At 29.9% G+C, this 13,208-nt stretch overlaps 1 protein-coding gene across 2 annotated transcripts; it reads left to right on the top strand.

The window, feature by feature from the left end:
- The first annotated feature begins 4,740 nt into the window (after positions 1-4,740).
- Positions 4,741-7,249, top strand: LOC113846799 (homeobox-leucine zipper protein HAT5-like). Of its 2 annotated transcripts, none has more exons than XM_027475443.1 (3): positions 4,741-5,151; positions 5,417-5,811; positions 5,910-7,249. In XM_027475443.1, exons 1-3 carry the CDS (start codon positions 5,025-5,027, stop codon positions 6,351-6,353), a joined length of 966 nt encoding a protein of 321 aa, XP_027331244.1. In that variant the 5' UTR covers positions 4,741-5,024; the 3' UTR covers positions 6,354-7,249. The 2 variants fall into 2 exon arrangements, with proteins under 2 accessions (XP_027331244.1, XP_027331245.1); XM_027475444.1 differs by having other exon boundaries at positions 4,744-4,871; positions 5,910-7,014.
- The last annotated feature ends 5,959 nt before the right edge of the window (positions 7,250-13,208 follow it).

A 13,208-nucleotide genomic window follows, 5' to 3' on the forward strand; every position in this document is an offset into this window, starting at 1 on the left:
AATTTGCTGAATTAAAACTAGAACATGTGCGTAGCATTTGTCAAAATATATGCCAGTGGACAGTGGTCACTGAATAGTATTGAAACAACAATGGACAATGGTAGGTATGAAGAATAGGGCAATTCAACCTTTCTAGCTTGAACTTGAATGTCGAAGGTCCAAGATGAGAAGTGTCATGTCCACTGGAACATTCGCCAAATGTCTTATGTGGTCCACTCACAAGTCACAAATGGCTTAATTTGGTTGGTCAGTTCGGAAGGTATCAAAGTGTCAAAACCCTCCCAAAATACCCTTTGGAATAATATAAAATACAAAGATATTATCTAAGTCTTGCTCATTATAAGGCTTCAAGCCTTGAATGAAGGATAACTAATGTCATGTAACCTCTATGTTTAAAATGTGTTATTTAAGTGAAAAATAATAATTATAAAAAATGAGAATAAATTATTCAATTTTATTATAATTGTTAATATAAAAAAACATAAGTATAAATGAGTTTTTAAAGTAGCCATGTCACAAGGTGTATGTGATTGTTGACTAATCTTTGAAATTTATTAAAATGCGTGTGCTCATCGCTTAATTTTTTTTCTAAATAGAAGAGCTATTTATATTCATATACTATCCTTTCTTCTTTTTTTGAAGTCCTTTTCTACTGTTTGGTTGAATAAAGAAACAAGCCATGGCAGGGAACCAAGGAATGAGAATTTTTTTGTGGGTTATGAAGGAATTTTGTTGGGCCAAGTGGATGATGTTGACTTACTAAGTCTTGGTACATTCGCTTTAGAAAATGTGGATCTAAGTCAACATTGGGCTTTTTCAGCGTTTCTAACTGGAGCCCAATATGATTTATTTTGCTTCATTTTGTTTAGAGATTCCCATCTTCCTCAACCCCAAAAAAGAGTGAGGTTCTCATGTTCAAAAGTGAAATAAGAATCAAAAGTCTTCGGCTCGATGCAAAAGGGAACTAAAAAGAAACATACATAAACCAATTAATAAACATCTACATGTGATTGATGTTTAATATTATCTTACTAGAATGAAAATAAATGTATATGTAAAAATTAAAATGATTTTTTTTAATTTATTAAGAACTATTAAAATGTAACATTGAAAATGACATGTTGGATCGAAGTGGCCCAATGAGACGCGTTGAAGTGGAGACGATAGTGAAGGAAGCAGGAATGGAGCGGAGCAGGTGAGGAAAATGTCAGAGTAGAAGAAATAAAATATTATAACTAGTGATAGCCCACAAAATATGTCACTATGTTCCTTACTTGTTCATTTATAGTTATCCTTTCTGCGTTCAAATTCATGTTAATTCAAACCTTTGTTTTTTTCAATTCTTCTTGTCCATTTCCTCTCGCCTAAGAAAGCGATTGATAATACAGAAAACTCAGGAATCGTGGTCGATGCTAGTGTTTGTGTTTGGGTTTTAACCATCCCACAGTTTTATGCTTAATTAGTGAATACGATTGTTTTACAGTGAAATTAATCATAAAGTGAATGAATAACATATTATTAAAGCTCGCACATGTTTTTGCATCCAAAATGTTATTTTCACTTCTGGAGGTTGACACCATATAGAGATACCCCATGGTGTCTATTTTTCTTAATCTTTGATGTAATTTAAAGGGAAAAATATATATAAATATAGAATGTAGATGTTTAAAAAAAAGTTTAAATAACATAAATTTTTAGAAACGAATGCAAATTATGAGGGTTCATAGCTTCCATCTTCAATGATTGATATTTAGCTGATAGATGGTGTGCTGCCTTATCAAATACATTTAATTTATTTGTAATTTTGTAGTGTTCTGACACCTGGATCAGTGGTCGCTTAGCTACAGCATCTTATGTTTATCTTTTCGTTAGACATTGACTACCTTTTTTTTCTTCTTAAACATTTTTTTTTATTCTCTAAAATTTCAGAACATTTTAATTTTCTTAAATTTTAATGTAATATTTGTAAATTTGTTTACCTTTTTTTTTATATGTGACCCTTAAATTTGTTTACTTTTAGTCTTATTCTTATAAGTTTTAAAATATTTAATTGGGATAGAATTTTTTTACTTTAAAAAAATAATATATATATATATATATATATATATTTATAACTTTAGATTTACTTAACTATCCATATTATATTAACTAAAAATATAAAAATTTGAATAAATTATAAAATAAAAGCATAAAAATATTATTTAAATTAAAAAATAAGTATGATTATTATGTAATAAAAGTTAATCAGATGATATCATAAAAAAATAATTTTAACTATACACTTGGACTGATAAATAATTGTCAATAAAAACAATAGTTGAATTTTTTTTAAAAGAAAAATATCTATTTAATATTTTTAATAAAATCTAATCAATTAGTACTTTTTTATTATGTGTATTTGATACATAACTTAAAGCGTTAAATATAATATGTTTAAAAACATTAATTGTTTAAAATAAAATATTTTTAAATATAATAACTAATTTTTATTAAAAAATACTTTTTCTTAACCTATACAGTTGATGCATGATATAAATTTATCAATAAACTTAGTTTAAAATGAAGATACAAATTACTTGAACTTTTTTATAATCATAGTTTAAATATCATGTTACAAATTTTCATGTTAAAATATAGTATAAAACGTTCATTGTAAGGTAAATGATAATAATAACAATAATAATAATAATAATATTTTTTTAAAATTAATTGTGCTATAATTAGTAAGACTTATATTATACCTTTGTGATTATACACACACGTTATATATTTAACAACAACAATAATAATAATTTATATTAAACTTAAAATATATAATTTAATATATCTTACACCTTTAATTTAATCTTACCGTGGTGCTACTTCAAAAAATAAATCTTACTATTTTAATCGTGTGTCTTTTTATATTGATGAAATTTTTCTATATCAGACAGATATTGTTAAATTAAAATATTTTACAATAAAAAAAATTAAAGATACATTATTTTATCAATTTTAAATATAATAAATACTATCAATTAAAAATAAATTTTCAATATATTAAATAGAATTAAATAAATATTGTTTAAATTGACAATAAAAAATAAAAATATAACTTATAAAGAAGTTTGATTTAAAATATATTTTTACTTTATGAGCATGATGTGTTAAAATTGATAAATATAAGATTAAATTCAAGTTAATATTAATTAAAATTATAATTATTCTAAAATTTTATTTATATGAAAAATATATCTTCAATTTGATATGTTGTTCCAAGATTAAAAAATAAATTAAATTATATTTGAAATTAAAATAAAAACTAATATTTAAAAGGAATGTTAATTAACTAAAATATATAAATATTTTAATGTAGAAAAACTTATATTGTGTAACAAGATGTAAAAAATTTCTAAAGATACTCTCTTTAGAAGATAATTTTGGAAAAGCTTTTATTTAAAAATACAGACTTGGATCTAATATCGAAAGATGGATTAAGGAATATCAGAAGAGACATATGTTTTCAATTCAAATTGTCTGGGGTAAAGTTAGTTCTTTCATTATTAGAAATAAAAAAAAAGTCAGATGGCTAATTAAATTCTTATGACTTAATTTACATTAAACTTAAGTTAGACGAGACTTATATTCATTTATTACATAAGTTAAGTTTTGTTTTTAATCCATTATTAAAAAAATTAAGTTTTTTAAAAGTATATTTAAGTAATATTTAGCATGTTTTTGTTAAGCTTTTCTTCATTTTTAAGGGGGAAAAAAGTTAAGTCAAAGCACAGTTGTAGCATCTTTGCAATTAATAAAAGCTTTAAAGATTTAGGGCAAACACTACCTTAGTTAAGAGGCCAAATTTAGGTCACTTAAAATTTTTTAGACAAATCGCATTAACTAATAATAATAATTATTGAAATAGTTTTTAAATTCAGTCTTTAAAATTATATATTTATTAGTCTATTTTAAACAAGATCTACGATACACTAATTTTAAGAGACATATAATGGTCTGTTTAAATTATAATAAAAATAAATTATAAATTAATTAAATCAATAATATTAAGTGAAGTACGAGAAGCATTATATACTTCCTCTAACGAGAGAATATCGCAATAAATACTTTTAAATAAATGTGTTAAATAAACTGAATTTAAATTATACAAGGAAATTTACAAGGCTTTTATTTATTCTTATTTGAGCTAAAATAATATTTTAAAAAATAATACAGAAAAGAAAATTCAAAATTTAAAATGAAAGAAATCTAACAAAGAGATTTTTTTTAAATGGTTTATTTTATTTTTCTGTTCAATTAAAAAAAATGGTCCATCAGCGTATTAACGCAAACGGATGTCATCGAAATTCGCCAACTACCAACTGTGAAATTTATTACGAAAAAATATAAGGTTTTACGAGTATTCAAAAGTATATAGTAAAAGATTAAAAAGTAATAATTTTTTTAAAAAATGATAATATTTAATATTTTTAATAAAAAATTATTAAGTTTTTATTATATGTATATAAGTACACATTAAAAAATAGTGAAACAGAAGGGAAAACCTTTCCCAGAAACTCACGTGGTCTCATCTACCCATTCACAAGAGAGAAAAATATCAGAAGTAAAGTTTGGTGGGGAAAAACCAACAAAACCACTCACATGAGATTAGACAGTGAATGAGTGAAAGGGCATGATAGTAAGTAGACACTCCCTTCCCAGCTAAGTGTCTTGTTATAAACCCACCGAGACACTCTCTTCATCTCCGAACCCCAAAGAGAAAACACAGCCACTGCCACTGCTTCTCTCTCTGTCTCTCTCTCACTCTCTCTCTAGATTCTCTCTCTCTGGTGTTGGAATTGGCTTTCCCAGGTTGTTCTTCTTCTGAGTGATGGGTATGCCCTGCCGCTGTTCCCACACTTCCCACATCACCGAGATAATCATCACCAGCTTCTTCCGCCACAAGTCTTAGATCTTTAACCTCAATTCAGCTTCTTTAACCTACTTTCATGGCTCCTTAAGAACTTGGTCGGAGTAAGCTTGGTGACATGGCTGGTGGGAGGCTCTTTAGCGCTGTTCCTTCAAACGCTTCCAATATCTCTCTTTTGCTACACAATCAAACTCCTCCTCCCACTTCTGATTCTCTTTTCCTTTCTACCCCTCCTTCTTTCCTCGGTCAGTTACACATCTCTCTCTCTCTCTCATCAATCTCTCATATTTCTTTCATTTTTCTCCAACTTTCGTAGTTGTAATTAATCAAGTTGTTCAGAACATTATTATAAAAACATAAAATAGAAGGGGGCATGGTTTTTTCGTTATAGATAAAATTTAAGTTGTGCTAGTCTTATTGCCACACTTAAATTGTATGTATTGTTACTGAACTTGGGCAATTACGGGAGCATGATGGTTTGACTAATAATTTTGTAATTATGTGGTTTAGGTTCAAGATCGATGGTGAGTTTTGAAGATGTTAAAGGAGGGAAGGGGTGTAACAGGTCGTTCTTTGGCGCATTTGATGTGGACGAAAACGGGGATGATGGTATGGACGAATACTTTCATCAACCGGAGAAGAAGCGGCGTCTCTCTGCGGACCAAGTTCAGTTTCTTGAGAAAAGCTTCGAGGAGGAAAACAAGCTCGAACCCGAGAGAAAAACTAAGCTAGCCAAGGACCTTGGTTTGCAGCCACGACAAGTTGCTATTTGGTTCCAGAATCGTCGAGCAAGGTGGAAGACAAAACAGCTTGAAAAAGATTATGAGTCTCTGCATGCTAGCTTCGAGACTCTTAAGGCCAGTTATGATAACCTCCTCAAGGAGAAAGACAAGTTAAAAGCTGAGGTTGGTTAATTAATGCCACTTCAACTTTATATTTTGAATGTCTTGTTATACCACTTTATTTTTAAAAGTGTTTGTTTGTGGTGTTTGATTAATTTTAGGTGACAAGCCTCACGGAAAAGGTGCTTGCAAGAGAGACACGAGAGGGGGGATTTAAGCAAGGTGAGAGTGAAACAAAGGGGTTGCAAGAACAACCCGAAAAACCTTTGCTTGATTCAGTTTCAGAGGGTGAGGGATCCAAAGTCTCAGTTGGGGGTTGTAAACAGGAAGATATTAGTTCAGCAAGGAGTGACATTTTGGATTCTGATAGCCCACATTACACTGATGGAGTTCACTCTGCACTGCTAGAGGCAGGTGATTCTTCTTATGTGTTTGAGCCTGATCAATCAGACTTATCACAAGATGAAGAAGACAACTTCAGCCAGAGCCTGTTGCCTCCATATATCTTTCCTAAGCTTGAAGATGTGGACTACACCGACCCACCTGAAAGTTGTAATTTTGGATTAACGGAGGAAGATCATGCCATTTGGACTTGGGCATTCTAAGTTTTCTTCCCCCATTCATCTGTGTTTTATGTGTCTAGTATTTGCACTTTTTGTAAAATGGGTGACCGGTTAACTAATAAGTCAGAGCAATGGCACCCTACCCAAAATGGATATGCTATATATCTACTCTATTTATCATGGCTTTATTAGGATAGAAAATGGTGGTGCTTTTCCCCCCATTTGTTACTTGTAATGAAACTGTTAGTTCCAATGTAATTAAATAATGTCTTCTTGAGAATGTAACTCTGGATTTAATTTCTGAGGAAATTCAAATTGGAAAGTTGATGAAATTGGAAATAAAGATAAGCCATATATAGCTTGACATGGAAGGCCAATTAGAGTGGCACAGATTGAGGCCTAGTAGTTTTGATTTGTAAGTAGCCCCTGCATGACGAAGTTGACCTGCCATGGTTGAATTACTTTCCTTACCAGGTTCAGAACAATGAGAGGATTTAAGCTGTGACAAAAGGGGTGTCGCTTTCGTTATGAATTGGCCCCAAAAATGACCCTCGTGTCTCTCTCTCTCTCCAGGGGACGAGGATCACGGATTTCTGTTCTCATTTATTTGCTCGATTCCTAAAAAACTTCCCAAGAGTGATGATATCATGAGGATTTCGCAGAACCTTCTGTACATTTCTTTGAGCCAATGGGATATATATATATTAAGTTATTGCCCTTGTGGAAATTTCGGTGCATACTCGGAGGAATAAGCAATTTATGTAATTTCATCCCTAACAACTTTTTTCAACTCCTGGAAATAATCACATCTTTTGAAACGGTAGTAAATAATTACTAAACCAGGTCGCCAACTCATTTTGAGGTTTGAAAATTTTATAATATGGACATTTATCTATTATTGTTTTTGAAATTTATAATAAATGTGGTTCATATATGTTCAGGACATAGAATATGAAGAGGGCTGTAAAATTTATTGTCGAAGTGATGCTGTGATTGAGTTGATCTTCTCTCGCTGGGTTCTTTTAATGATTAATGTTATCCACGGTAATGTGCAGATTATTATTTAATCAATGTTTAGCATAAAGATAAAGATTCGAATATTCCATTATACAAGTGAAATACTAATTAAACGAATAAACGCAAGAATCTAAAATATTTTAAAATAATTTGATCACATAAGCTATTATCTTCTGTACGCAAGAATCTGGATTGCCTTATAACGTTATCAAAACGGATTTGAAGAGGTGCCATTAAATCATTATATATCTTGATTATCAACGGATGTTACAGGCAAGCAGAGCTAAAAGAAGAAATGATAGTGTAAGAAAGAAATGATGTTTAAGACAAAATTAAAATACTTTAAGCTTAATGAAAAATAATATTATATTTCCTATCAATTATGATGCTTTTCTTCTTTGTATTGGGAGTGATATTAGTCACATGAATGTATTTTATATTACACGATTAATAAATATTAATATTAGAAAAAGAAAAAAAGAAGAAGGTAAAACGCTAAAACAATCCCTATCAAAATTACGGGTCCACTGATGATGGTATTAAATATGATTATTTTCAATACATACCCCGATGAGTGGTGACAGTAACACATAATTTGTACTAATACTGATATTTGTGGCTGAGAATGCTAGAATTAAGGTCAACCTGTGTTGTTCACATTCACTGCAATCGTTAAATTATTAATATTATCAATGTAATTGATGTTTGGAAGGAAATGGCGTAAGGATAGGTCCATTCTTTACGGCGTACCAAGAAAGTTCCATTCACAAGATGCCATATGGCCTGTCTCCTCATAACGCAAAGCGTCCTTAACCCTAATCTACATTTATTTTTATTTTTTAAAAAATTTTATTATATATTTCGTTGTTTAAAAATAACAACACTCATTTTTCTATGGTTATTTTATACTTAATATTTCACCAGATTGGGATCACGTGTACGGCCAGAATGAAACCACGTGGGAGCATTTTTTTTCTCCCCCTTTGGTCAAACAAAAAAAGGCAAAATCAAGAGGGGCAAGCAAGATTGAAGAGCAACCACACCAAATGCCCAAGCAAACTCCGCAGTGGAATCTACACATCATGTTGGGTCCATTCGACGTTGACCTCTCGCAACGTGGCTTTTAATCTGTGATCATATGTAAACCCCAAAATAAAAAAAATCTGTCTTCATATTATTTATAAATATTTATACACATCCTAAAGACAAGCAAGATTGATAATCATCATAATAGTATAATATAAACATATTTTCAACACAAGGATAAAGTATGTTTGAAAACATACTCAATTTATTTTATTTTAAAAAGATGTCTGTATAATAAAACAGTAATATTAATTTATTTATAATTCAAACACTATAGTTATCTTATATAATAAATATCGCATTGAAAAAGATTGTAATTGCGGAGATGTTAAATATCTTAGATTTGATAAGAAATGGATAGAAAATTTTATACAGGGAAAGTGGAATAAAAATGTTTACCGAAAAAGGGAGGGAATCAAAACACATGATTGGACGGAGTAGCAGGAGCAGCATCACTGGCATTGATTTGTGGTGCATTTATTTGTTTTATTTTATAAAATGTTTGAAATATGATGGGTGGATGAGAGATGTTAGCATGATGAGTAACAGTTGAAAGCTTTAATCCAATCATTCAAAGTTTATAAACTAGCATTTTGTTTTATCAGAGAGGAGTAAACAAGGAAGGGGGTGACATAGCGCATAGGGAAGGGAAGTAGTCACGTTCATTCATACAGTGATACCATACAAATACAGATAAGACTGAGGGGTTATGGACGGTGTAGGTGTTGGTACTTGGGAGGTCCAGGGAAAGTGGGTCCAACCTTCTCAGTGCAATTCCTTTTTTTTAAGTGAAATTATTGTAGAATAAAATAAATAAACATCCTCTGTTTTTAGTATAAAATTACAAATATTCACTAAAATATATATTTCTCTTTTTATTTTATATATCTTTTCGTTTTGAAAAGCAACTCTGATAGTGTACCCTTTTTTTAAGTGAATTTGATTTTTATTAAGTAATTTTTATGATGTCTTAAATATTAAAAGGATATTTTATATTTTTATATGTACAATAATTATAATTATATTTTTATTTTAAATATTTATAATAGATAGTGATAATTAATGATTTATTAAACAAATATAAATATTTTTTAAATTTTAAAATATTAAAATAATCATAACAGGAAATTTTACGTTTATAAGTTCGAAATAACCACTTTTTTTATTAATCCAAAAAAGTAAATTCGTCTTTAAAATGAACAAATAAAATTTTTAATTAATTTAATTAACTATATTATAAGTAATTTGTGAAAGAATAGTAATATTTTATATAAAAAAAATTCCACGTTTTAACTTTTAACCACAAACATGACGTTACACGTACGTGTAGGTTGCTTTCGCTGGACCCACATTAACGCTGTTTGCTACTGTTTCAAGAAAAGAGTGTCTTCTTACCCACACCCACGATGGCCTCCAGTCATACAATTTTTGCTTCACAAAACAACGCAGGTACCTATTTTTTTTTTTTTAAAGAATATAACGTTTTGAAATAAAAAAATGTATTGAGATTTTTAATTATTAGTATTAAGATAGAATACGCATAAGTACATCACAAATTATGAAATTATAAAATATTAATATTATATATTTAATGTTTTTCATAATTACTTTGACACGTTTATTCCTTACATGAATTACACATAATTTGATGCAAAATATATGACCGTACACAAGTATGGTTTCGTTTTAGAAGAATGTTAAAAATACATTTTTTAGTTATTAATTAAATTAAGAGTAAAATGCATATAAATTTTATAATTTTAAATAAATTTTAATAAATAACAAATATATTTAAAAAATATGTTAAAGACTGATTCTCTTTCTCTATAATTGGAGGAGAACAATTTTAAACATTAGCTAAACTGCCAGATGGCAACGATAAAGAATGAGCAACGAAAGGGTTCATTTATTTTAAAGACAAGGTTGTAGATCTCACCAATTATAATTTGGCACGTGTAAATCTAAAAAATGGAAATAGATTGCTTCTTAATCTGTGCTCAAACCCAGGCAAGATACCCTTGTGGTGAAGCTCCTTTGGAAGAAAAATTCAGACTACAATTATGAGGGAGATGTATAGGATAAAGAAATTGTGGAAGCTAATCCTTGATATGGTTAATGGTTTTTTCAGTGTTATGTTCGATATTTCCGCAAACAGGTAGAAAGTCAGAGTTGGTGGCTCATCAATGATTTTCCATCATGTTTTTGCAATTAATTAAAACTTAGAACCCAGAGCTAATTTCATTTTGAGCTAAAGTCGATAAAATTAACTTTAATATGGATGAAGATTCATGGCGTCAATATTATTATGATGAAAATTTCTTACTTAATAATGTGTTAAATAGGTACTCACGAAACCTATTTTATCAGTCAACGTAATTTATGTGCTTTATTAATCCCTTATCATTAAAGAGTTTTATCATCTATTCATCGAATAATTTCTATCGCACAATATAAAGGGTAGGATACCAAACTTCTGCTCCATTATTCCCTCTCAGCCTCACTTATAACTTCTCTATCCAAATTTTGACTAACTCGAACATTGTAGTGTTTATTGTAGGAACACTTCCGTCATTTTCTCTTTACTGCTCCCTTGCTTACAACATTGAAGCTACGTCTATAAGACTCTGTCCTTAGACAACATCCTTAAACTTAGAGACAAAACACATAATTATTTAAGTATAATTCCAATTACACATTTACCTTGTAGATACGTACGGGTAATTTGAGTGTGTGTGTGAAAATAAACCTCAATCAACCACTAACGACAAAAAGTTTATCGTGTGATCATTGGTACAATGAGGAGTAAGAGAGCCATCGATATCAACCATTCTTCTATTCTTCGTATAGGTGTCATAGGCACTTGTTTAGGGATTTCAAAATTTCTCATTTGTCCACAGGAGCTGCCTAGACGTGAGTGCCATTCATTTGTGAAGGAAACTCGATGAATTAAGGGTGGCGCCTCATGTAGGCCCAACACTGAAGGTGCTTTGAAACTAACGATGAGGGCAGTGAGAATTTTTCAAATGAAAAAGGAAACCACAGAAAAATAAGGCAAACAACGTTGACATTCATGCAAAGCCAACAACGACATACACTGTTTCACAATATGCATATCACTTTGATATCATGGAGTATACATGATTACATACCAGAAACTACAAAGGCATATAAGATTTTGATCATCAATGCTATCAAAAACATGCTCCAAAGTATCTCGTCATCAACGCAAGTTGAAGAAGCGGAATGGATCTTCCTTAATCCGTTCAAAAGAAGGTTTAGAGGTGTTTAACAAAATAATTGATATCTTTCGAGAAAAAAATATTTTTAAAAATGTCGATCAAATTGCTAGTTTAATAAATCTATTTTCTTTTTATTCTCGATCCATTCCCTTGAAATAGTAGCATGTCTACATTTTTAAAAAAAATAGTATTGATCATATCGTTACGGTTTAATTTTTGAAAATTTTAATACCATATACGTAATATCATATCATCACATCATTAAAAACTCCAATTATAATGTTGACTATTTAAGTAACTAATTTTTATATGTATAAATATATACTTTAATGATAATAAAAGAATTTTTAGTTAATAATAATGAAATTTAAGCTTAAGATTTTAATGAAATCACGTACGTAACAACTACACAGGAATATGCTTGTGTTCAATAACATTGTCAATAATCAAATCAAATATAAAATTATCTTGAGTAAAAATATATAATGCGTTTGAGTCCCGTGTAAGGTAAAAATACGTGTGAAGAGAAGCTTTCTCCTTTAAACGACTCCATTTGTCTCTACTCAAATCAGTCGAGTTGAAAGTGACTTTTAGGTATTAATAATCTTAAATAACATAAAAAAATATTCATATTAAATGAAAATAATTGGTTAAAAGCAATTTGTATCCCTAAATTAGGTTTAATATGTTTCGGTTTAATTAATATGAGTTGCTATTCATCGACAATGCCAAAACCAAGTTATTTGTAATAAAAAAAACATTTGAGATTCCCGACCAATTACATATAACTTACATTGTGTATATACAGTTTTTCCAATTTTAACAAGTAAAAGCACTACTATAACATGCTGGATTGAGAAGGTGATGTTAGTGTGTGATGGATGATCCATCATGCACCGCATTAACTCAAATTGTGCTTTGGACTTGGTTCATTTTTTTCTTTCCTGGTGTAGACAAAACTTAAGAAAGCGTATAGATGAAGTTGTGGAAACAAAAATCACTTGAGAAAAGGGACCCTAATCATTAGATTTTTTGACTGAAAGAGAATAGCATTTAAGATATTAAATATAACTACGAGGCATTAATGGAGTATATTTGCAATTAAAAAAGGAGAGAAGTGAATGAGTGATGTTTAAGATCCCACTTTAAGAACGTAACATCAGAATGGGGACATTACAGAATCAGATATAGTAGAGGAACCTTATCACCAACCACCCATTTTTGTGCAACAGAAGAGAATCAACACGCATTTTGGCTCAGTGACGTTCTTATAGTCAATATGAAGCACTGTGGCAGCTGCAGGTATCTCAAATAAATAAAGCCAGTTTATGTGTCGTGTGTTTCAACTTTTAGGAAACCATGCCACGGGTGCTGTAGTTTGGGTAGTGGGTTCTTGTTTGTGGTCACTTTTGCTTTTATCGTTCAACTCTTGTTTTCCCTTTGCTTCTGTTCAAATTGCACGGGTATCGGATAAACATTGCAAGAATTTATCATATTCACTTTCAAATTAAATCAAAATCAAGTTCTTTTGCAATCGCTATTTCTTCTTTTAATT

The sequence above is a fragment of the Abrus precatorius genome, unplaced genomic scaffold (assembly GCF_003935025.1).
Source record: "Abrus precatorius isolate BTA unplaced genomic scaffold, Abrus_2018 Scaffold8, whole genome shotgun sequence".
NCBI classification, from domain to species: Eukaryota; Viridiplantae; Streptophyta; class Magnoliopsida; order Fabales; family Fabaceae; genus Abrus; species Abrus precatorius.

Bases quoted from the DNA above. Each gene is read 5' to 3' on its own strand.
- LOC113846799 (XM_027475443.1), top strand. From the start codon at position 5,025: ATGGCTGGTGGGAGGCTCTTTAGCGCTGTTCCTTCAAACGCTTCCAAT. The intron at 5,152-5,416 runs GTCAGTTACACA...TATGTGGTTTAG, and splicing joins TACCCCTCCTTCTTTCCTCG to GTTCAAGATCGATGGTGAGT. The intron at 5,812-5,909 runs GTTGGTTAATTA...GATTAATTTTAG, and splicing joins AAGACAAGTTAAAAGCTGAG to GTGACAAGCCTCACGGAAAA.